Consider the following 26025-nt stretch of genomic DNA (forward strand, 5'->3'; position numbering starts at 1 on the left):
TTCCTCCCTCACCTTCTCTAAATGTTCCTTCCTCACCTGCTCTCAATGTTTCCTCCCTCACCTTCTCTCAATGTTCCTCCCTCACGTTCTCTCAATGTTTCTCCCTCACCCTCTCTCAGTGTTCCTCCTTTACCTTCTCTCAATGTTTTACCTCCCTCAACTTCTCTCAATGTTCCTCCCTCACCTTTTCTCAATGTTCCTCCATCACTTTCTCTCTGTTCCTCCCTCACCTTCTCTCTGTTTCTCTCTGTTCCTCCCTCACCTTCTCTCTGTTCCTCCCTCACCTTCTCTCTGTTCCTCCCTCACCTTCTCTCTGTTCCTCCCTCACCTTCTCTCAATGTTCCTACCTCACCTTCTCTCTGTTCCTCCCTTACCTTCTCTCAATGTCCCTCCCTCACCTTCTCTAAATGTTTCCTCCCTCACCTTCTCTCAATGTCCCTCCCTCATGTTCTCTCAATGTTCCTCCCTCATCTTCTCTCAATGTTTCTTCCCTCACCTTCTCTCTTTTCCTCCCTCACCATCTCTAAATGTTCCTCCTTCATCTTCTCTCAATGTTCCTCCCTCACCTTCTCTAAATGTTCTCCCTCACCTTCACTCAATGTTCCTCCCTCACCTTTTCTCAATGTTTCCTCCCTCACCTTCTCTCAATGTTCCTCACTCACTTTCTCTCAATGTCCCTCCCTCACCTTCTCTCAATGTTTCCTCCCTCACCTTCTCTCAATGTTCCTCCCTCACCTTCTCTCAATGTTTCCTCCCTCACCTTCTCTCAATGTTCCTCCTTCACCTTCTCTCAATGTTCCTCCCTCACCTTCTCTCTGTTCTTCCTTTACCTTCTCTCAATGTTTTACCTCCCTCACCTTCTCTCAATGTTCCTCCCTCACCTTCTCTCAATGTTTTACCTCCCTCACCTTCTCTCAATGTTCCTCCCTCACCTTTTCTCAATGTTCCTCCCTCACCTTCTCTCTGTTCCTCCCTCACCTTCTCTCAATGTTCCTCCCTCACCTTTTCTCAATGTTCCTCCCTCACCTTCTCTCTGTTCCTCCCTCAGCTTTTCTCAATGTTCCTCCCTCACCTTCTCTCTGTTCCTCCCTCACCTTCTCTCAATGTTCCTCCATCACCTTCTCTTTGTTCCTCCCTCACCTTTTCTCAATGTTCCTCCCTCACCTTCTCTCTGTTCTTCTCTCACCTTCTCTCTGTTTCTCCCTCACCTTTTCTCAATGTCCCTCCCTCACCTTTTCTCCTACCCTCCCTCAACTTTCTCTAAATGTTTTCCTCCCTCACCTTCTCTCAATGTTCCTCCATCACCTTCTCTTTGTTCCTCCCTCACCTTTTCTCAATGTTCCTCCCTCACCTTCTCTCAATGTTCCTCCCTCACCTTCTCTCTGTTCCTCCCTCACCTTTTCTCAATGTGGTCCTCCCTCACCTTCTCTCAATGTTTCCTCCCTCACCTTCTCTCAATGTTTCCTCCCTCACCTTCTCTCAATGTTTTACCTCCCTCACCTTCTCTCAATGTTTCCTCCCTCACCTTCTCTCAATGTTTCCTCCCTCACCTTCTCTCAATGTTTTACCTCCCTCACCTTCTCTCAATGTTTCCTCCCTCACCTTCTCTCAATGTTTCCTCCCTCACCTTCTCTCAATGTTTTACCTCCCTCACCTTCTCTCAATGTTCCTCCCTCACCTTCTCTCTGTTCTTCTCTCACCTTCTCTCAATGTTTTACCTCCCTCACCTTTTCTCAATGTCCCTCCCTCAACTTTCTCTAAATGTTTCCTCTCTCACTTTCTCTCAATGTTCCTTCCTTACCTTCTCTCAATGTTCCTCCCTCACCTTCTCTCAAAATTTCCTCCCTCACCTTCTCTCAATTTTTCCTCGCTCACCTTCTCTCAATGTTCCTCCTTCACCTTCTCTCAATGTTCCTCACTCACCCTTCTCTCAACCTTCTATCTGTTCCTCCCTCACCTTCTCTCTGTTCCTCCCTCACCTTCTATCTGTTCCTCCCTCACCTTCTCGCTTCCCCCTCAACTTCTCTCCCACTCGAACATGCCAAAACACAGACGTTACAGAGAGCACTATGGTTTTCTTTTGAAGATCAATCAATACATCGTTACTGTGGACCTTTGGCTGGTTGTCGTCCTGCTGGTACACACACACGCACATACGTCGCCATACCCACTGTGTTTGTCACTCACACTGCATAGCATATCATAAAGGCTGCATGCACACTCACGCACACACACACACACACACACACACACACACAGCACACACACACACACACACACACACACACACACACACACACACACACACACACACACACACACACACACTGTACACACAGACATGCCCCATCAGTGACCATGAACAGCGATGTGACAGTGAACTGTATCTGTGATTTAGGCAGGAGGGAGCAGTCTGTTAAGCACTGAAGCGCTCGCTGTTCATAGATGATATAGCACACAATGCTGTCTTGGTTTGGTTTTGGTAGAGTACAGTTGTTATGGTGCAGTCTCTGGTATGAAAGTTAGCCAAAACTCAAGCTATAGCCCAGCACAAAAAATGACCTACATAATGTCTTCTACCTTGTTATAGCTTTCCAAACTGTGGAGGTACAAAGTATTTAGTTGAGTAAACAGTATTTAGTTAAAAACAGTATTTAGTTAAGTAAACAGTATTTAGTTAGGTAAACAGTATTTAGTTAAGTAAACAGTATTTAGTTAAAAACAGTATTTAGTTAAGTAAACAGTATTTAGTTAGGTAAACAGTATTTAGTTAAGTAAACAGTATTTAGTTAAGTAAACAGTATTTAGTTAATTAAGTAATCAGTATTTAGTTAAGTAAACAGTATTTAGTTAGGTAATCAGTATTTAGTTAAGTAAACAGTATTTAGTTAGGTAATCAGTCTTTAGTTAAGTAAACAGTATTTAGTTAGGTAATCAGTATTTAGTTAAGTAAACAGTATTTAGTTAAAAACAGTATTTAGTTAGGTAAACAGTATTTAGTTAGGTAAACAGTATTTAGTTAAGTAAACAGTATTAAGTTAAGTAAACAGTATTTAGTTAGGTAATCAGTATTTAGTTAAGTAAACAGTATTTAGTTAGGTAAACAGTATTTAGTTAAGTAAACAGTATTTAGTTAAGTAAACAGTATTTAGTTAAGTAATCAGTATTTAGTTAAGTAAAACAGTATTTAGTTAGGTAAACAGTATTTAGTTAAGTAAACAAACTATAGTTTAGCTTACTGTATCTTCTCTGTTCTGGCTCTTGTGCTATGCTGTGCTGGAAACACACAAACACACACGTACACACACAATAGGTTCAGGTTGTAGAGGTTGGTTTAAAATGTTAAATCTCTCTCTCTCTCCCTCTCTCTCTCTGTCTCTCCTTTCTCTCTCTCTCTCTCTCTCTCTCTCTCTCTCTCTCCCTCTCTCTCTCTGTCTCTCCTTTCTCTCTCTCTCTCTCTCTCTCTTCTCTCTCTCTCCCAGGTGGTTCCAGAGGACAGCTCAGTTAATGGCAGAGGCCCTGTCCAGATGGCAGAGGACACCTATACGGCAGCGGAGGACGACGAGGAGGGTCACATACCTCACACACACCACTTCACACACCCTCCCCATGTCCACACTCTTGCCCCAATCCGAGATGGACGACCAGCAGCACTTATCAAGAGAGAGCCTGGCCTGGAGGACACCAATGATGGACTTCTTCTACAGCACCACTGCTCTTCTTCTGGGACTTTTCACAACGGTGCTAACGAAAACATGGCTAAAACCAACGGTGCTCAACTGATTGCCGGTCCGGATTCACATCCGGTGTCACCTGAGTCACAAAATACTACAATACAATTAGAGTCCCAAAGTACTACAAAATCCACGTACCCCAAAGGCAGCTCTGAGCTGAAGGATGCACTTCTGGACGACACCATAGCTGTTCCTCTAAAGAAGATAAAGGTGGAGGAACCGTGGGTGTGGTCCATGGACCAGTCCTCCGCCCCACTAGGGGGCGATGATGACGATGTCTATGAGGACGCTCTGTCCACGCTAGCAGCCGTGGTGTGTTTCTCTATCACAGACAGGAAGGGTCTGGAGGAGAAGTTGTGTAGCTCCCGTTCCCCGGTGCTACGCTCGTTCAAAACAGAGCCGGAGGACCTTAAGGTGGATATTTGCTTGAAAAGTGCTCCCATCAGTCCACGAAAAGCTCTCGACATTATTGTCAAACAAGAGCAACCCTCTCCAGGTCTCTCTCAGCCAAGCATCCAGTCTTTGGTAGAAGAGAGGAATATTAGCAATGACCAGGCTATCGCTATCGAGGCGCTAACCTTACTGGCAGCTATCCCACAAAACTCCCCAGAACCCTTTAGAACCGACGCACAGGGTGAAAACCCCACCACACCATCCATGCACTTATCCAATAGAAACACCCCTCTCCAGGGCTCCAACAAAGTTCTAGTGATCAGCTCCCCTCTGCACCAGACCTCAGTCATACACTCCCCTCTGCACCAGACCTCAGTCATACGCTCCCCGGTGGCCAGGCAAGCTCATGTCATCCAGTGTCATTCCCGTAGCCCCGCAGCCACTGGCAACCTGTCCCTACAGGACCTGCTAGAAGCCAGCTCGGACTGTGACAGACTTCCCTACGACAGCACTGAGAGAGCAGGACAACACCTGTACAGGAGAGCAGACCAAGGCCTTGGTTCTCAACATAACAGGGGCGAAGGCACTTTCAGACAGCGGAAAGACATGGAGAGGAACAGCAAGGAAACAATAGAGAGGACGGTGGGTAGGAGCGGGAGGAACAGGGATGAGGAAGAGGTGGCGGCTCAACTTGCCGAGTTGGCGTTCATCATCCAATCACGTCATAAGCAGCAGCAAGGTTTCCACCCCTCCCAGCACTCAGAGAACAACCCTCCCAGAGGAACTCCAGTCTCAGCCATCAAGTACAACTACAACTCCGAACAAGCACCACCCAACCACAAGAAGACCCCTGTGAAGAAACCCAGGACCACACTTTCCAAACCTAGGAAGAAGAAGGGAACGGAGGGGCTGGAAGAGGAGGGCTACAAACTCAACAACCGTACCCCCCTGTACAAACGAATACCCAACGGCAAGACCCCCCACAGAGCCAGGGTCCAGAAGGTTCTGCCCCAGCCGAAGACATCATCGCTCAGCCACAAGAGGAGCTTGTTCCTGCCTCAGGCCCAGATGGATCTGAAGAGGTACCTGACTGAGGCTCAGGAGGAACGACGGCAGCTCTTTTACTACAGTAACGCCCACAGTGGGGTCAAATACCACAAAACCTCTGGAGCCGTCGATCGTGGTCGAAGTCAAGGTTATGGTCATGACAACCAACAGTGGTCGCATTTCAACGGTCACCTGGACCCTTTACAAGGACAAGGAGTTGGACAAGGACATGATTGTGAAAGAGGATTGTATTCTCAGGTATCGCAGCCCTACGTTGGGCAGCAGCACGGTGCTAACTTAAAGTCTAGCTCCACTATCCCCAGTTTCACCAGCATAGACTCTAACAACCACAGAACCGGGTTGAACCATGGGTTATCCAATGGCTACTCCCCTGGGGGTCAACAGCAGGGGTATTACAAAGTGGAGAGGTCCGGTCCGGTCACCGTCTTGTCCACGTCAGCTAACGACGATTTGGATCTATCGGAGGAGTCGACACCCACCAAACACAACGTGAACAGCTTCCTGGAATCGCCCCTCAGGTTCCTGGACACGCCCACTAAGAATCTGATCAACACCCCCTCCAAGAAACTCTCTGAGATCCCCTCCTGTGGATGCATGAGTGAGTCACCCTGATGATGATAATGATGAGGATGATAATGATGAGGATTATAATGATAAGGAAAATAATGATGATGATGATAATGATGATAATGATGAGGATTATAATGATAAGGATAATAATAATAATGATGATGAGGATGAGATAATGATGAGGATGATGATGATAATGATGAGGGTTATAATGATGAGGATAATATTGATGATGATGAGGATTATAATGATGATGATGATAATGATGAGGATTATAATGATGAGGATGATAATAATAATGATGAGGATTATAATGATGAGGGTGATAATGATGAAGATGATGAAGACGATGATGGCTTTCTTTGTATCCATTGGGAAATTATTTAGTGTGATATAGCATGCCACATGCTCTGCTGTGGTTAACTGGCGCTGTATTTGTCACATCCAAGGACATACCATTTATTTGCCTGAAATTAGCTGAAGCTGCGTTCTACAAACGATTCTCTCTCCACAGAGCAAATCATAGAGAAGGAGGAGGGTCCATATTATACTCACCTTGGTGCTGGACCCAGTGTGTCAGCCGTCAGAGAGATGATGGAGAACAGGTAACAACATCAGATAACACAAACTGCATCAGTTATTTTATTCCATTCCATAAACAAGCTTGGGGGGGGGGGGGAACAAGTGTTTGTTGTTGCCCAGCCATTTTACTTTATGCATTCATAGTCCATTGGGATGGCAAACCTGTGAGTTGCTAATCCACTTCTGTTTTCATGACAAATCTAGTAGGTGTGTAATACTGATAAGATAATAGAGTTGATATGAAAACAGGAGTGGCTCAGTGCCGAACAGGTTGGTTTACCAGTAGGATTATAGGGCTAAGCCAATATGTATAACTGCCAGACTCTACTAGCCTACTGTATGTAGCTTTATATTTTTTATAAAAGTCTGGTACATGCCTGGTAATCTAGAGGGTGGCATTTTGCATCCTTCCAATCGTCCAAATGGGGAATCTGAACTGGCCAATATCATGGACAGTAATGGTCTGTACTGGCCAATATCATGGACAGTAATGGTCTGTACTGGCCAATATCATGGACAGTAATGGTTTGAGAAAGATACATACACATTACCAGCCAACTCCTTTTTTCTATATTTACAACCTAGGTCAGCTATGCTGGCTATGGAGTCCCTTGGGAAACCCAACTACTGAAGCATCCAATGATGGGATTTATAAATAAATGATCTTGGCTCCCGAAAGGACTAATCTCTATAATATATAAACAACTCTTGGAAAGCTCATATTCTGAGCTTGCCATTAAAAAATATGGTCCACAGATCTAATTGAATCTGAACAACCCTTTAACCTGTTGGGTCTAGGGGGCAGCATTTGCACGTCTGGATAAAAAAAATGTACCCGATTTAATCTGGTTACTAATCCTACCCAGTAACTAGAATATGCATATACTTATTATATATGGATAGAAAACACTCTAAAGTTTCCAAAACTGTTTGAATGGTGTCTGTGAGTATAACAGAACTCATTTGGCAGGCAAAACCCTGAGACATTTTCTGACAGGAAGTGGATACCTGATGTGTTGTATTGAGTTTAAACCTATCCCATTGAAAAACACAGGGGTTTAGGAATATTTTGGCACTTCCTATTGCTTCCACTAGATGTCACCAGCCTTTACAAAGTGTTTTGAGTCTTCTGGAGGGAGATCTGACCGAACAAGAGCCATGGAACGGTGATGTCCCATTAGACACCTGGCGCGCTACTTCATGTTGGGTACCCTCGTTCCAATACGTTATAAAAGGCTATGCATTCGTCCACCTTGAATATTATTCATGTTCTGGTTAAAAAAGGCCCTAATGATTTATGCTATACAACGTTTGACATGTTTGAACGAACGGAAATATATTTTTTCCCCTCGTTCATGACGAGAAGTCCGGCTGGCTTACATCATGTGCTAACGAGACGGAGATTTTTGGACATAAATGATGAGCTTTTTTGAACAAAACTACATTCGTTATGGACCTGTGATACCTGGAAGTGACATCTGATGAAGAGAATCAAAGGTAATGGATTATTTACATAGTATTTTCGATTTTAGATCTCCCCAACATGACGTCTAGTCTGTATCGCAACGCGTATTTTTCTGGGCACAGTGCTCAGATTATTGCAAAGTGTGATTTCCCAGTAAGGTTATTTTTAAATCTGGCAAGTTGATTGCGTTCAAAAGATGTAAATCTATAATTCTTTAAATGACAATATAATATTTTACCAATGTTTTCTAATTTTAATTATTTAATTTGTGACGCTGACTTGACTGCCGGTTATTGGAGGGAAACGATTTCCTCAACATCAATGCCATAGTAAAACGCTGTTTTTGTATATAAATATGAACTTGATAGAACTAAAAATGCATGCATTGTCTAACATAATGTCCTAGGAGTGTCATCTGATGGAGATTGTAAAAGGTTAGTGTATCATTTTAGCTGGTTTTATGGTTTTGGTGACCCTGTCTTTGACTTGACAAAACATTACACACAACTCTTGTAAATGTACTGTCCTAACATACTCTAAATTTATGCTTTCGCCGTAAAACCTTTTTGAAATCGTAAAACGTGGTTAGATTAAGGAGATGTTTATCTTTCAAATGGTGTAACATAGTTGTATTTTTGAAAAATTTGAATTTTGACATTTATTTGGATTCAAATTTGCCGCTCTTGAAATGCACCTGCTGTTGATGGAGTGCACCACGGGTGGCACGCTAGCGTCCCACCTAGCCCCAAGAGGTTAACTGCTTACACTCAGGTGAATTGGCCTATATGGATAGGTCTAATTTGAAAGGTTTCTTACAGAAGAAATATGGAAAGCATATGTATAACCATGGTAGCAATTAAAAGGGAACCGTTTGGAGAATATGGGGAAATTATTAGACTAAAGGTGAGGACACAACAGTTCACCTGACACAACACTGAATCCAAACATTACACTGTTGATTTTATGTGCATTTGACATTTACTGTACTTTTGTTGATATCGAAATCAGAAAATACTCTGGATACGTTCAGTAACATGATAAGAATATTCCTGTAAAATGTGCACCATAAGTGAGAGGACTAACTGGTGTCTCCAAGGGGCCACATACCTCTCCAAAGTGTACACAGTTCCTAAGTCATTTCAATGCACTTTTATGACTCAAAGAGTCTTCAAATATGAGGTGCTTTTTGGAGCTCTCCTAGCTGTACCGTTGAGGAGCTAGAGCAACACACTTGTAGTTGTTTTATTTGGAACACAGCCCTGCATATCCTCTCCTTTACACAATTACTGTTGTTGTTTACGCAATCCAAAATTGTCCATTATAAATCACAATCTGGGTCAGGTGGGTATAATTTGAAAGCTTATAGAGCCAACATGAATAGCAAAATTATATAAAATACGATCTTACGGTGTTAGGTTTTCACAATGCAATTCAGAGTAGCAGATTGTCATTTTGGTGTACATAGAATGGAGTCATGAGAGCATTCAGATGCGTGGTCTGTGGAAAATGTTCTTCACTGTCACGTCCTGACCATAGAAAGCTGTTCTTTTCTATGGTAGAGTAGGTCAGGGTGTGACAAGGGGGTTTTATACTTTAGATTTTCTATGTTGTTATGTTCTAGTTTTTGTATTTCTATGTTGTTGTTTTTTGGTATGACCTCCAATTGGAGATCATACTTAAGTAGTTGTTTTTCCCACCTGGGTTTGTGGGAGATTGTTTTTGAGTTAGTGTATGTTGCACATCTTCGTCACAGTTTGTTGTTTTTGTTCTTGAACTGTGAAACTATGTATCTTGCATAGTTTCACAGTTCAATATAATATGTGGAACGATACACATGCTGCACTTTGGTCCGCTCCTTCCGAAGAACGACGTGACAGAATCTCCCACCACCAAAGGACCAAGCAGCGTGCCCAGGAGGAGCAGGGATCCTGGGCTTGGGAGAGAAGAGAGTGGAGGACATCCTGGACCTGGGAGGAGGTAATGGCAGGGGACAAGACCCTGCCGTGGAAGCAGGTGGAGATAGCGAGAGAGGAACGGCGACAATACGAGGAACTAGCACGGCAACGACGGAAGCCCGAGAGACAGCTCCAAAAAAAATTGGGGGTGGGGGGGCACACGGGGAGATTGACGGAGTCAGGTTGTACACCGGAGCCAACTCCCCGTGCTTACCGTAGGGAGCATGTGACCAGTCAGGCACTGAGTTATGCTGTGATGTGCACTATATCACCAGTGCGCATTCATAGCCCGGTGCAATCTGTGCCTGCGGCCCGCATTTGCCGTGCTAGAGTGGGCATTCAGCCAGGATGGATTGTGCCGGCTCAGCGCTCCTGGTCTCCAGTACGCCTCCTCGGTCCAGGATATCCTGCGCCAGCTCTACGCACTGTGTCGCCAGTACGCCTTCACAGCCCAGTTCGTCCTGTGCCAGCGCCCCGCACTTGCCGGGCTAAACTGAGCATCCAGCCAGGACGGGTTGTGCCAGCCATACGCTCCAGACCTCCAGTGCGTCTCCATGGTCCAGTATATCCTGTCCCGGCTCCTCGCACTCGCCCTGAAGTGCGTGTCACCAGTCTGTGTCACCTGTCCCGGCTCCACGCACTAGGCCTCCAGTGAGTCTCTCCAGTCCAGTGTGTCCCGTTCCTGCTCCCCGCACTCGCCCTGAGGTGCGTGTTACCAGTCTGGCGCCACCTGTGCCAGCCCCACGCATCAGGCCTCCAGTGCGCATTCCCAGTCCGGAGCTTCCGGCGACAGTTCCCAGTCCGGAGCTTCCGGCGACAGTTCCCAGTCCGGAGCTTCCGGCGAGAGTTCCCAGTCCGGAGCCTCCTGAGAGGGTCCGGAGTCTTCAGCGGCTGTCCGGAGTCTTCAGCGGCGGTCCGCAGTCCAGAACCTCCAGCGGCGGTCTGCAGTCCAGAACCTCCGGTGATATTCCTTGGTCCGGGTCCTTCAGCGACGATCCAGGGTCCGGTTACACAAAAGCGGAGGGATCACCGGAGCCGCCTCCTCTGCTGGAGGATCTGCGGGATGAGAAAGTTCTTCGTCCTACACCAGAGCCGCCACCGACATTAGTCACCCACCCTAACTCTCCCTTTTTTGTTGTTGTTTTAGGTTGCGTTGTCACAAGTATTGCCGTGTTGAATGGAGGACCAATACGTAGCAGGAATGTGGATGCTCATCTTTTAATTATATAGAATGAAGCGTACACAAAAAACAAGAAAACAAGAACGATGAATGACAGTTTTACAGGCTAACTCCAGAATGCTTAGCAGTGCAAAATATAACTACCCACAAACTACAAACCAAACACACACTTACTTATAGGACTCTCAATCAGAGGCAACTAGAAACACCTGCCTCCAATTGAGAGACCAGCACCCAAACCTACACATAGAAAAACTAACCTAGAACATACTAACCCAGAACATACACCCAAAACCCAGGAACACATAAATAAAACACCCCTCTACACCACACACAAAAAAAACCACCATACAAAACAAATATACCTCTGCCACGTCCTGACCAAATATAATACAAATAATACCTAAATACTGGTCAGGACGTGACATTACCCCCCCCTAAAGGTGCATACACCGAATGCACCTAAACAAAGACAACCCAACAACAAAAAATAAACCCCTAAACTAAAGGGAGGGAAGGGAGGGTGGCTGCCGTCAACGACGGCACCTGTGCTACACCCCTCCTCCCCAACCCACCTAAACTGGAGGTGGTTCCGGCTCAGGCCTACTGCCCTCCAGACTGCAGACAGACTTGCTCAGTTCCGGGCCGTAGGCAGACTCCCATCGTTCCGGATCGTAGGCAGACCCATTCCGTTCCAGATCGTAGGCAGACCCATTCCATTCCACGCTGTAAGCAGACTCATTTTGTACACAGTTAATCACATTTAGTTCCGGATCGTCAACAGACTTACCCAGTTCCGGGTTGCTGATAGACTCCCTTGGTTCCGGGTCATAGGCAGACTCACCCGGTTCCGGGTCATAAGCAGACTCACCCAGTTCTGGGTCACAGGCAGACCCCTTCGGTTCCGGGTCGCAGGCAGACCCCTTCGGTTCTGGGTCACAGGCAGATTCCCTTGGTCCCGGGTCGCAGGCCGACCCCCTCGGTTCCGGGTCACAGGCAGACCCCTTTGGTTCCGGGTCGCAGGCAGACCCCTTCGGTTCTGGGTCGCAGGCAGACCCCCTCGGTTCCGGGTCACAGGCAGGCTCCCACGGTTCCGGGTCGCAGGCAGACTCCCTCGGTTCCGGGTCACAGACAGACTCCTTCGGTTCCGGGTCACAGGCAGACTCCCCCGGTTCCGGGTCGCAGGCAGACTCCCCCGGTTCTGGGTCACAGGCAGACTCCCTCGGTTCCGGGTCGCAGGCAGACTCCCTCGGTTCCGGGTCACAGGCAGTCTCCCTCGGTTCCTGGACAAGACACTGTTGCCGGATACTCTGGACTGCACACTGTTGCCGGATACTCTGGACTGTACACTGTTGCCGGATACTCTGGACTGCACACTGTTGCCGGATACTCTGGACTGTACACTGTTGCCGGATACTCTGGACTGCACACTGTTGCCGGATACTCTGGACTGCACAATGTTGCCGGATACTCTGGACTGCACACTGTTGCCGGATACTCTGGACTGCACACTGGTGCCGGATACTCTGGACTGCACACTGTTGTCGGATCCTCTGGACGGGGCACAGTCTCCGAACTCTCGAGGCTGGGCTGACGCACTGGAAGCCTGGTGCGTGGGGCTGGTAGAGGAGGTACCAGGCTGAAGACACGCACCCTAGGGCTAGTGCGGGAAGCAGGAACCGGCCGAGAGGAATTACTCTTATGCACTATAGTCCTAATGCGTGGTGCTGGTACTGGAACTGCCAGTTTTAAACCACATACCCCATGGCTAGTGCGAGGAGCGGGAACAGGCTGACTAGGACTAGGCTGAATCTCTTCCCAAGTCCATCTCTCACCATAGTCCATATCATGCACCTGCTGCTCCTTTCTCCGCTGCTTGGTCCTGTTGTGGTGGGTAGTTCTGTCACAAGTATTGCCGTGTTGAATGGAGGACCAATACGCAGCAGGAATGTGGATGCTCATCTTTTAATTATATCCTCTCTAGGGAAGGTGGGACGAAATCGTCCCACCTACGTAACAGCCAGTGGAATCCTGTGGCGCGTTATTCAAATACCTTAGAAATGCTATTACTTCAATTTCTCAAACATATGACTATTTTACACCATTTTAAAGACAAGACTCTCGTTAATCTAACAACACTGACCGATTTCAAAAAGGCTTTACAACGAAAGCAAAACATTAGATTATGTCAGCAGAGTACCCAGCCAGAAATAATCAGACACCCATTTTTCAAGCTAGCATATAATGTCACATAAACCCAAACCACAGCTAAATGCAGCACTAACCTTTGATGATTTTCATCAGATGACAATCCTAGGACATTATGTTATACAATACATGCATGTTTTGTTCAATCAAGTTCATATTTATATCAAAAACCAGCTTTTTACATTGGCATGTGACGTTCAGAACTAGCAAACTTCCGGTGAATTTACTAAATTACTCACGATAAACGTTCACAAAAAACATAACAATTATTTTAAGAATTATAGATACAGAACTCCTCTATGCACTCGCTATGTCCGATTTTAAAATAGCTTTTCGGTGAAAGCACATTTTGCAATATTCTAAGTAGATAGCCCGGCATCACAGGGCTAGCTATTTAGACACCCACCAAGTTTAGCCCTCACCAAAGTCAGATTTACTATAAGAAAAATGTTATTACCTTTGCTGTTCTTCGTCAGAATGCACTCCCAGGACTTCTACTTCAATAACAAATGTTTGTTTGGTTCAAAATAATCCATAGTTATGTTCAAATATCCTCTGTTTTGTTTGTGCGTTCAAGACACTATCCGAAGTGTAAAGAAGGGTGACGCGCCCGATGCGTTTCGTGACAAAAAAATTCTAAATATTCCATTACCGTACTTCGAAGCATGTCAACCGCTGTTTAAAATCAATTTTTATGCAATTTTTCTCGTAAAAAAGCCATAATATTCCGACCGGGAATCTGTGTTTTAGTACAAAGAGAGAGAAAATAAAAACATGGGGTCGCCTCGTGCACGCGCCTCAGTCTCATTGTCCTCTGATAGACCACTTACCAAAGGCGCTAATGTTTTTCAGCCAGGGGCTGCCTCGACATCATTCAGCTTTTTCCCGGGTTCTGAGAGCCTATGGGAGCCGTAGGAAGTGTCACGTTACAGCAAAGATCCTAAGTTTTCAATAAAAAGAGTCAAGAAGCCCAAGGAATGGTCAGAGAGGGCACTTCCTGTACAGAATCTTCTCAGGTTTTTGCCTGCCAAATGAGTTCTGTTATACTCACAGACACCATTCAAACAGTTTTAGAAACTTTAGGGTGTTTTCTATCCAAAGTCAATAATTATATGCATATTCTAGTTTCTGGGCAGTAGTAATAACCAGATTAAATCGGGTACGTTTTTTATCCGGCCGTGTAAATACTGCCCCCTAGCCCTAACAGGTTATAGAATGAAGCGTACACAAAAAAACAAGAAAACAAGAACAACGAATGACAGTTTTACAGGCTAACTTCAGAATGCTTAGCAGTGCAAAATATAACTACCCACAAACTACAAACCAAACACACACCTACTTATAGGACTCTCAATCAGAGGCAACTAGAAACACCTGCCTCCAAATATAATACAAATAATACCTAAATACTGGTCAGGACGTGACATGCGTTCGGAGTCCACACCTTTGCGGGGGGGGGTACTGTCACGTCCTGACCATAGAAAGCTGTTCTTTTCTATGGTAGAGTAGGTCAGGGTGTGACAGGGTTTTTCTAGTTTAGATTTTCTATGTTGTTCTAGTTTTTGTATTTCTATGTTTTTTTGGGGGGGGTGATCTCCAATTAGAGGCAGCTGGTCATCGTTGTCTCTAATTGGAGATCATACTTAAGTAGTTGTTTTTCCCACCTGGGTTTGTGGGAGATGTTTTTGAGTTAGTGTATGTTGCACCTCTTCGTCACGGTTTGTTGTTTTTGTTCTTTAGTTTATTTGTGTATCTTGCATAGTTTCACAGTTCAATATAAAATGTGGAACGATACACACGCTGCACTTTGGTCCGCTCCTTCCGACGAACGACGTGACATTCACAACAGACAAACAGGCTCATTCTGTTGAGAACAACCCAGGGTATGACGCTATGTCATCTTGTAGCTGTACATCAAACATAGTGATCATAAACGTTGACACTGTATATCACATGAGTTTTATGATATGGAATGTGAAGTACACATTTGCCTCACGGGTGTTTGGCTTGTTTGTATGACATCAAATCTGTATTCATTATAATCCTCAACGTCTCATCTTTCAAAATACATTGAGTCCTCGTGATTTACAGTATTTACCTCACTCAGACAACAACAACATTTTTTGAAAGTTGCCCAATTTCCAGAGGGGATGGCGGGCACTTCTTGTCGCACGGTGCTCAAGTTCAGAATGTCTGTCAGTCAAAACCAATACAGAGCTGTGAAGCGGAGACGCTGAGCTCCTACATCATGTATATTAATGGTGCTAGTCAGGGATCAATTGAGGCCTGGACAAATATACTTGACTTGGTTGGAGGAATGGGATGGGAGGTTGGGTGTGGAGGCCCACTTCTTTTTGGTTTTATTTCCATGTTTATACATAATGTATTACTACTTTGTAGTTGTGTACCTTTTAATGTTTTTTATTTTATTTTCCATTATTTTTTTATTTTTCTTCCGAGTGGCAGCCCACAGGTACAATATATGAAATAATACAGATATATGGAATATGAAGTGATAGGAATTTAAATATTTTACCTGTAACCCCTCCAATGACAAAATGACAGAAAAATAAAAGAATGGCATAAAATATATATAATTCTGGAACAGTGTACAAATCCAGGTGAAAGCTATGATCCCTTATTGATGTCACTTGTTAAATCCACTTCAATCAGTGTAGATGAAGGAGAGAGAACAGGTTAAAGAAGATTTGTATGCCTTGTGACAATTGAGACATGGATTGTGTGTGTGCCATTCAGAGGGTGAATGGGCAAGACAAAAGATTGAAGTGCCTTTGAACGAGGTATGGTAGTAGGTGCCAGGTGCACTGGTTTGTGTAAAGAACTGCACCGCTGCTGGGTTTTTCATGCTCAATAGTTTCCCGTGTGTTTCAAGAATTGTCCACCAACCAAAGGACATCCAGCCAACTTGACACAACTGTGGGAAGCATTGGAGTTAACATGGGCCAGCATCCCTGTGGGATGTTTTCGACACCTTTAGAGTCCATGCCCTGATGAATTGAGGCTGTTTTGAGAACAAAAGGGTGGGGGTGCAACTCAATATTAGGAAGGTGTTCTTAATGTTTTGTCCTATCAGTGTACTCAGTGAACCACCTGCCCTGCCAAAGGCCTGGTATCCCATAGGGCTCGTGGTGTTCATGGAATGAGGTGGGGCTTACAGTCATATTATAGCTCATATATTATATTATAGAGGCTGTCACTGAAGGAAAGCAGCACCAAGCTTGCCACACACAGAAATACATATTCACACATACAAAAACACACACACACACCCTGCGTGTTAGAACAGGAAACCTCTTGGGCCGAGTCGAGGGGCCCATGAGGAGAGTCTCTGCTCTGTAGTTTCTGCAGAATGACATCAGTGCCTTAGTTTTAAACAGTTTTTACTTGTTTTGAGTTGTTCCGAAAGCTTTTGCTGCATTTTGGCTAGTAATGTAGTCCCACTGTCATTTGCTAAAGTTCTCAAAATGTGATTTGTGGCTGTATTGACAGTCATTGCAAGATTTTAGTGCTGATGGTCGCAGATATGGGGAGAGATGATATTGCTGAAAGGATTGTGTTTTTATGTTCTAAGGTGAGACGTGTGAAAAGTCATTAATATATGATGTATGTTATCGCTGTGTGTGTTCAAAGGTATGGCGAGAAAGGGAAGGCGGTAAGGGTGGAGGTGGTGGTGTATACTGGGAAAGAAGGACGCAGTTCCCAGGGCTGTCCCATCGCCAAGTGGGTAAGTACCGGGTGTGTGTGTGTGTGTGTGTGTGTGTGTGTGTGTGTGTGTGTGTGTGTGTGTGTGTGTGTGTGTGTGTGTGTGTGTGTGTGTGTGTGTGTGTGTGTGTGTGTGTGTGTGTGTGTGTGTGTGTGTGAATGCACGCGTGTGTACACATCATGTCTGTGTAGTAACCCTTCTCTCTCCCCCAGGTGATCCGTCGGGGCAGTGAGGAGGAGAAGCTGCTGTGTCTGGTGAGACACCGGGCAGGGCACCGCTGTGAGAGTGCCGTGGTGGTGATTCTCATCCTGGCATGGGAGGGCATCCCCCGGGGCGTGGCAGACAGTCTGTACCAGGAGCTCACCCAGACTCTCTGTAAATACGGCTCCCCCACCAGCCGGCGCTGCGCACTCAATGAGGAGTGAGTTACTGAAAGAACAGACTTTTACCTATTATTTAATAATAGGCTTACACATACACATTTACATTCATAGAAATAATTATTGTCATAAATGAGTGAGTTATTTTCTTTCTAGCATTTCTAGACAGTGATCTGTCTCTTTCCCGCTCTCTTCAGTTGTGTGCCAGGATCTACTGATTGTCTCACCTCATCCTCCCCCTCTCTCCTCCCTCTCCCCATCTCTCTCCCTCCTTCCCTCTCTCCTCCCTCTCCCCATCTTTCTCCCTCCTCTCTCTCCTCCCTCTCCCCATCTCTCCCCCTCTCTCCATCTCCCCTGCTCTCCTCCATCTCCCCATCTCTCTCCCTCCTTTTCTCTCCAGTCGGACGTGTGCTTGCCAGGGTGTGGACCCGAACACCTGCGGTGCTTCCTTCTCCTTCGGCTGCTCCTGGAGTATGTACTTCAACGGCTGCAAGTTCGCCCGCAGCAAGATCCCCCGCAAGTTCCGCCTGCTGGGAGACATGCCGCAGGAGGTGAGGACCAGGACACTCCAGTAAAACTGTGTCAAACTACATTCCTTTAGGGCCAGCCACAGTGTCAGCAGATCTTCATCCCTCCCTTGCATGTATTTTCCTAATTAAAGCTACACACTATAGAAATCGCTGTGCCATTTCCTGGTTGCTAGAATTCTAATAGTTCTCCTAATTTTAGTTTGTGACAAAACAAGCCAGTAAAGTGTAGATAATCATTATACCATCTAAACCGCTGTGAAATATATTGTCCAAAAACAAACGTCTAGGCACAGCCAGAAGAGGACTGGCCACCCCTCATAGCCTGGTTCCTCTCTAGGTTTCTTCCTAGGTTCTGGTCTTTCTAGGGAGTTTTTCCTAGCCACCGTGCTTCTACACCTGCATTGCTTGCTGTTTGGGGATTTAGGCTGGGAAATACCGCTCATAGAACAGATCTACTGCTTCTTAGACTTGCTTTTGATGAGAATGACAGATCTATAACTCACATTTCTATGTACATGTGATCGGGTCTGAGCTATCTTAAGGGAAAGAGCGGAAAAACCAGTAGACACTGTGGCGCTCTAGAAATTGAGTTTGACACCCTTACTTAGATTTGAGAGCCTGGTCGGAAAATAAACCCTAGCCCCTTCCATATATGCCTAGACCCTAGCTCTCTGCTTTGCTAATGTAAGTCTTGTTATAGCTTCACAAACAATGGTTTAGAATAGATATTCCTCAGTGAATAATCTTCTTGGCATGTTAAAATGGCTAATAGACACCGCATAGTGGCCTCAGGTGGGTATGACAGCTGTCGTGTCTTTGGCATCATTAAAACGGAAGACATGTTTATCAAATAACTCTCTGTAATTATTATTACGCGATTAAACTGATTAATCGTGTAACTGTAATTAACTAGGAGGTCGGGGCACCAAGGAAAATATTCAGATTACAAAGTTATAATTTTCCTAATATAACTTTCAGATATTATAATATTTGATCTATTAGTCTTCTGATTAATGACGTATTAGTTACCTCGTCAGTCTCATTCCAAACGTCGTAAATTGTTGGTTATCTGCACGAACCCAGTCTTCACTATGAGTCATCCATACATCAATTGTCTTAAAATAATTTATTTACTAAGTAATTCACAGAAATGCATAACAAACAGTAGGTATCGTTACAAATAAAGGATAAAGGAATGTACCCTAGTGGGCTAAACCGGCATGGCGGTTTGTTAGACAAAAGGGGAGTGGGGTCAGCGGAGAAGACACTACAGATTTGATAAATATTAACAATTGAAATGTTAATCCTTTGCACATGAACGCTCACTCATTCGGGAACAATTGCAATCAATATATATATTTACGCTCAGTGTGTCGTCGGGATCTTTGTTGAAGAGTTCGTTCTGTTGGAGAGTTTTGTCCTCGCGTTCTCTCTCTCTCTCTCTCTCTCGGTTAGAATGGATATTTCAAAGTGACATTCATTAATGTCGTTATAGGACAGATGTTTCATCGGTCTTCGCGTTCAATGATACCGAATTCCTAGCTGCAGACTAGTAATTAATATCAAAGACTTGTTATTATTCTGTCGGTATCAATAGTCTAAGAGTTTAACCACATGGTATGGTTAAAGTTCAGAATGAGAAATGCATGGTCAAACCTTCCGCCAACTCGTAATGGAGGTCAGCTCGGTCTTCGCGTTCAATGATACCGAATTCCTAGCTGCAGACTAGTAATTAATATCAAAGACTTGTTCTTATTCTGTATCGATAGTCTAATAGTTTAACCACGTGGTATGGTTAAAGTTCAGTAGAGGGATGCATGGTCAAACCTATTAGCCAACTCGTAATGGAGTGGAGGCCTGGTCTGGTGATAGAAAATCAGGGTGGGGGGTTATATTCAGAACATAGAAAAGGCTGTCTCATGACGCCAGGTCCTGTCTGTGTCCCTGGGGGCGTGCCGATGACTTGGTAAAACTTTAAAACAGAAAATACAATTCTCTCACATTAACATCTTACAAGCATCCAAACATATTCCAAATAGCTTTATCCTTATTCATTAATTTTATACAACCATTAGATGTAAGTCTCACCACTGTGGCTATTATATAAACAGAGCCATGGTAATGTGGCCGTATTGTCTCTCATGAGTTTCACAAAATTGTACCAAACGGACCAGTTCGTAGCTGGATTCTTCACCGATCTTTTATACCTTCTCCAGATCATAAATGTCGTTCGGTTCTCCAATTCTGTGAGGTGGAAGAATTCCTTTGTCTCTCCATGAAAACACTCTGTCTCTTTATACTGTGGCCATGAGGTGGGACATTTTCTTAGGAATTTACGACCCCTTCTGACCACAGCAGCCTGGGTGTAGGAGACAGAGGGAGATGGTGAAGAAGTGCAGGGGGAGGTGCAGGGGGAGGGGGTCAACTGTGCTTGCTGTACCCAAAGAGGGCAACGTCATGACACAGCCAAAGTCTGACAAGGACAACAGTGGCTGAAACATTACTGGGATTTCAGGGATTCTCCCGGGGCTCTCCTTTAATTTCACACAGCTTTTCCCTCATCTGTTCCTGTTCGTATTTGTCCCACTCTACCTCTGATCTGTGTGTTGTCTGTCTGTGTGTTGTTCAGGAGGTGAAGCTGGAGCATCGTCTGCAGAACCTGGCCACTGACCTGGGTCCTGTCTACCAGAGACTGGCCCCGGAGGCCTTCCAAAACCAGGTGGATCTGGAGCAGGCGGGCCAGGACTGCAGGCTGGGTCGGAGGGCGGGCCGACCTTTCTCCGGGGTCACGGCATGTGTGGATTTCTGCGCCCACGCTCACAAAGACACACAGAACATGAACAACGGCAGCACTGTGGTATGCTCCTCACATGGCTGGATTCACATGCACACACATATTCGCTGTCAAACAAACAGAGACATAGACACAAGTCAAATCAAATCAAAGTTTATTGGTCCCGTACACAGTTTAGCAGATGTTTAGCGAAATGCTTCTGTTACTAGCTCCTAAATTCAGGAAAATGTCAAACAAGTACACAGATAATAAAACAAATTAAGAAAGAATTGGAACGGATCTGATTAAGAACCCAAATAACACTGTAACAGTAGTCCAAATGCAATCTACAAGTATCTACACCAGATTCATTTAGACAATATATACTAAGAATGATATGTACAGCAGTAGATATATTAGAGTGACCTGCGGTGTGTATAAAGTGTTACTACAATGTGATGAATAGTAGAAATATTACAATGAGCTACAGGTATGTCGAGAATACAGTATTTAAATAAACAGTGTAAACCGGTAGTATCCAGTGGTTTAATGTCTGTATAACATCGGACATTATTGTTGGCTGTGTGTGAGTGCGTCTGTGTCAATATGTGTCTGTGTGTGATAGTTTGTGTGTGTGTGTTGTCAATTGATGGCTGTTCAACAGTCTGATGGTCTGGTAATAGAAGCTGTTCAACAGTCTGATGGTCTGGTAATAGAAGTTGTTCAACAGTCTGATGGTCTGGTAATAGAAGCTGTTCAACAGTCTGATGGTCTGGTAATAGAAGCTGTTCAACAGTCTGATGGTCTGGTAATAGAAGCTGTTCAACAGTCTGATGGTCTGGTAATAGAAGCTGTTCAACAGTCTGATGGGAATAGAAGCTGTTCAACAGTCTGATGGTCTGGTAATAGAAGCTGTTCAACAGTCTGATGGTCTGGTAATAGAAGCTGTTCAACAGTCTGATGGTAATAGAAGCTGTTCAACAGTCTGATGGTAATAGAAGCTGTTCAACAGTCTGATGGTCTGGTAATAGAAGCTGTTCAACAGTCTGATGGTAATAGAAGCTGTTCAACAGTCTGATGGTCTGGTAATAGAAGCTGTTCAACAGTCTGATGGTCTGGTAATAGAAGCTGTTCAACAGTCTGATTGTAATAGAAGTTGTTCAACAGTCTGATGGCCTGGTAATAGAAGCTGTTCAACAGTCTGATGGTCTGGTATTAGAAGCTGTTCAACAGTCTGATGGTCTGGTAATAGAAGCTGCTCAACTGTCTGATGGCCTGGTAATAGAAGCTGTTCAACAGTCTGATGGTAATAGAAGCTGTTCAACAGTCTGATGGTCTGGTAATAGAAGCTGTTCAACTGTCTGATGGTAATAGAAGCTGTTCAACAGTCTGATGGTCTGGTAATAGAAGCTGTTCAACAGTCTGATGGTAATAGAAGTTGTTCAACAGTCTGATGGTCTGGTAATAGAAGCTGTTCAACAGTCTGATGGTAATAGAAGCTGTTCAACAGTCTGATTGTAATAGAAGTTGTTCAACAGTCTGATGGTCTGGTAATAGAAGCTGTTCAACTGTCTGATGGTAATAGAAGCTGTTCAACAGTCTGATGGTCTGGTAATAGAAGCTGTTCAACAGTCTGATGGTAATAGAAGTTGTTCAACAGTCTGATGGTCTGGTAATAGAAGCTGTTCAACAGTCTGATGGTAATAGAAGCTGTTCAACAGTCTGATTGTAATAGAAGTTGTTCAACAGTCTGATGGCCTGGCAATAGAAGCTGTTCAACAGTCTGATGGTAATAGAAGCTGTTCAACAGTCTGATTGTAATAGAAGTTGTTCAACAGTCTGATGGCCTGGCAATAGAAGCTGTTCAACAGTCTGATGGTCTGGTATTAGAAGCTGTTCAACAGTCTGATGGTCTGGTAATAGAAGCTGTTCAACACTCTGATGGTAATAGAAGCTGTTCAACAGTCTGATGGTCTGGTAATAGAAGCTGTTCAACAGTCTGATTGTAATAGAAGCTGTTCAACAGTCTGATGGTAATAGAAGCTGTTCAACAGTCTGATGGTCTGGTAATAGAAGCTGTTCAACAGTCTGATGGTAATAGAAGCTGTTCAACAGTCTGATGGCCTGGTAATAGAAGCTGTTCAACAGTCTGATGGTAATAGAAGCTGTTCAACAGTCTGATGGCCTGGTAATAGAAGTTGTTCAACAGTCTGATGGTCTGGTAATAGAAGCTGTTCAACAGTCTGATGGTAATAGAAGCTGTTCATCAGTCTGATGGTCTGGTAATAGAAGCTGTCTGATGGGAATAGAAGCTGTTCATCAGTCTGATGGTAAAAGAAGCTGTTTAACAGTCTGATGGTCTGGTAATAGAAGCTGTTCAACAGTCTGATGGTAAAAGAAGCTGTTTAACAGTCTGATGGTCTGGTAATAGAAGCTGTTCAACAGTCTGATGGTAATAGAAGCTGTTCAACAGTCTGATGGGAATAGAAGCTGTTCAAAAGTCTGATGGTAATAAAAGCTTTCCAACAGTCTGATGGTAATAGAAGCTGTTCAACAATCTGATGGTCTGGTAATAGAAGCTGTTCAACAGTCTGATGGTAATAGAAGCTGTTCAACAGTCTGATGGTCTGGTAATAGAAGCTGTTCACCAGTCTGATGGTAATAGAAGCTGTTTAACAGTCTGATTGTCTGGTAATAGAAGCTTTCCAACAGTCTGATGGTAATAGAAGCTGTTCAACAATCTGATGGTCTGGTAATAGAAGCTGTTCAACAGTCTGATGGGAATAGAAGCTGTTCAACAGTCTGATGGTCTGTTAATAGAAGCTGTTTAACAGTCTGATGTAATAGAAGCTGTTTAACAGTCTGATGGTCTGGTAATAGAAGCTGTTCAACAGTCTGATGGTCTGGTAATAGAAGCTGTTCAACAGTCTGATGGTCTGGTAATAGAAGCTGTTCAACAGTCTGATGGTAATAGAAGCTTTTCAACAGTCTGATGGTCTGGTAATAGAAGCTGTTCAACAATCTGATGGTCTGGTAATAGAAGCTGTTCAACAGTCTGATGGTCTGGTAATAGTTGCTGTTCAACAGTCTGATGGTCTGGTAATAGAAGCTGTTCAACAGTCTGATGGTCTGGTAATAGTTGCTGTTCAACAGTCTGATGGTCTGGTAATAGAAGCTGTTCAACAGTCTGATGGGAATAGAAGCTGTTCAACAGTCTGATGGGAATAGAAGCTGTTCAACAGTCTGATGGTCTGGTAATAGAAGCTGTTCAACGGTCTGATGGTCTGGTATTAGAAGCTGTTCAACAGTCTGATGGCCTGGTAATAGAAGCTGTTCAACTGTCTGATGGTAATAGAAGCTGTTCAACAGTCTGATGGTCTGGTAATAGAAGCTGTTCAACTGTCTGATGGTAATAGAAGCTGTTCAACAGTCTGATGGTAATAGAAGCTGTTCAACAGTCTGATGGTCTGGTAATAGAAGCTGTTCAACAGTCTGATGGTAATAGAAGTTGCTCAACAGTCTGATGGTCTGGTAATAGAAGCTGTTCAACAGTCTGATGGTAATAGAAGCTGTTCAACAGTCTGATTGTAATAGAAGTTGTTCAACAGTCTGATGGCCTGGCAATAGAAGCTGTTCAACAGTCTGATGGTAATAGAAGCTGTTCAACAGTCTGATGGTCTGGTAATAGAAGCTGTTCAACACTCTGATGGTAATAGAAGCTGTTCAACAGTCTGATGGTAATAGAAGCTGTTCAACAGTCTGATGGCCTGGTAATAGAAGCTGTTCAACAGTCTGATGGTCTGGTAATAGAAGCTGTTCAACAGTCTGATGGTAATAGAAGCTGTTCAACAGTCTGATGGCCTGGTAATAGAAGCTGTTCAACAGTCTGATGGTAATAGAAGCTGTTCAACAGTCTGATGGCCTGGTGATAGAAGCTGTTCAACAGTCTGATGGCCTGGTAATAGAAGCTGTTCAACAGTCTGATGGTAATAGAAGCTGTTCAACAGTCTGATGGCCTGGTAATAGAAGCTGTTCAACAGTCTGATGGTAATAGAAGCTGTTCAACAGTCTGATGGACTGGTATTAGAAGCTGTTCAACAGTCTGATGGTCTGGTAATAGTTTCTGTTCAACAGTCTGATGGTCTGGTAATAGAAGCTGTTCATCAGTCTGATGGTAAAAGATGCTGTTTAACAGTCTGACTGGTCTGGTAATAGAAGCTGTTCCAACAGTCTGATGGGAATAGAAGCTGTTCAACAGTCTGAGCCTGGTAATAAAAGCTTTCCAACAGTCTGATGGTAATAGAAGCTGTTCAACAATCTGATGGTCTGGTAATAGAAGCTGTTCAACAGTCTGATGGGAATAGAAGCTGTTCAACAGTCTGATGGTCTGGTAATAGAAGCTGTTCACCAGTCTGATGGTAATAGAAGCTGTTTAACAGTCTGATTGTCTGGTAATAGAAGCTGTTCCAACAGTCTGATGGCTGGTAATAGAAGCTGTTTAACAGTCTGATTGCCTGGTAATAGAAGCTTCTCCAACAGCCTGATGGTAATAGAAGCTGTTCAACAATCTGATGGTCTGGTAATAGAAGCTGTTCAACAGTCTGATGGTCTGGTAATAGAAGCTGTTCAACGGTCTGATGGCCTGGTGATAGAAGCTGTTCAACAGTCTGATGGTAATAGAAGCTGTTTAACAGTCTGATTGTCTGGTAATAGAAGCTGTTCAACGGTCTGATGGCCTGGTGATAGAAGCTGTTCTACAGTCTGATGGTCTGGTAATAGAAGCTTTTAAACAGTCTGATGGTGTGGTAATAGAAGCTGTTAAACAGTCTGATGGTCTGGTAATAGAAGCTGTTCAACAGTCTGATGGTAATAGAAGCTGTTCAACAGTGTCAGGAATCCCGCTTCCTGAGCCTGTTCTCTGCCTGAGCTGACTGTTTTTTTGTTTTGGAGTCTGTTTCCTGAGGTTCCTGAACGCACCCTGTCTGGTTGCCAGGCGACGAAGCTAGGCGGGAGAACTCTTGATTACCCGCACCTGCATCTCATCAGCCATCTGCACACCTGGTCCTGATCATCACCGCTTCTCTTCATAAGCCCTGACCTGACATCCATTCCCTGCCGGATCGTTAGCAATGAACAGTATGTTGTGTCAGCGTATCAGCCTCATGTTTCCAGAGTTAGTTTTGTTGTTCTGTACTTTTTTCCGGTTACTCACCCCCGTTTACTCTATCTACAGTCATCCTCCCGGAACATTCAACTCCTTTGCCTGGCCGTCGGTGGATTCAGAGACATCATTGGATCTGCCTATTCACTCTCGTCAACTCACCTCCGCTGCCGCTCCGTCTCCTGGATTATTCTCTTTTCACATCAAGACTGTAAATAAATACTCACCTTCATTTTACTCACCTTGTCCTGGTCTGCTTCTGGGTTCAGCTTTAGAGAATCGTGACAGAACGATCCGGCCAG

At 44.4% G+C, this 26025-nt stretch overlaps 1 protein-coding gene across 3 annotated transcripts in view; it reads left to right on the top strand.

The window, feature by feature from the left end:
- The window catches only part of LOC106577185 (methylcytosine dioxygenase TET2), a 213556-nt gene that overhangs the window by 62450 nt on the left and 125081 nt on the right, over positions 1-26025 (top strand). For all 3 annotated transcript variants that reach the window (XM_014155010.3, XM_014155012.3, XM_014155013.3), the window contains 6 exons: positions 3483-5793; positions 6280-6370; positions 16807-16900; positions 17092-17300; positions 17660-17810; positions 20419-20646. In XM_014155010.3, coding sequence (XP_014010485.2) covers positions 3483-5793; positions 6280-6370; positions 16807-16900; positions 17092-17300; positions 17660-17810; positions 20419-20646 — 3084 coding nt within the window. The remainder of the gene's footprint in view (positions 1-3482; positions 5794-6279; positions 6371-16806; positions 16901-17091; positions 17301-17659; positions 17811-20418; positions 20647-26025) is intronic.

The sequence above is a fragment of the Salmo salar genome, chromosome 18 (assembly GCF_965601325.2).
Source record: "Salmo salar chromosome 18, fSalSal1, whole genome shotgun sequence".
Taxonomy (NCBI): Eukaryota; Metazoa; Chordata; class Actinopteri; order Salmoniformes; family Salmonidae; genus Salmo; species Salmo salar.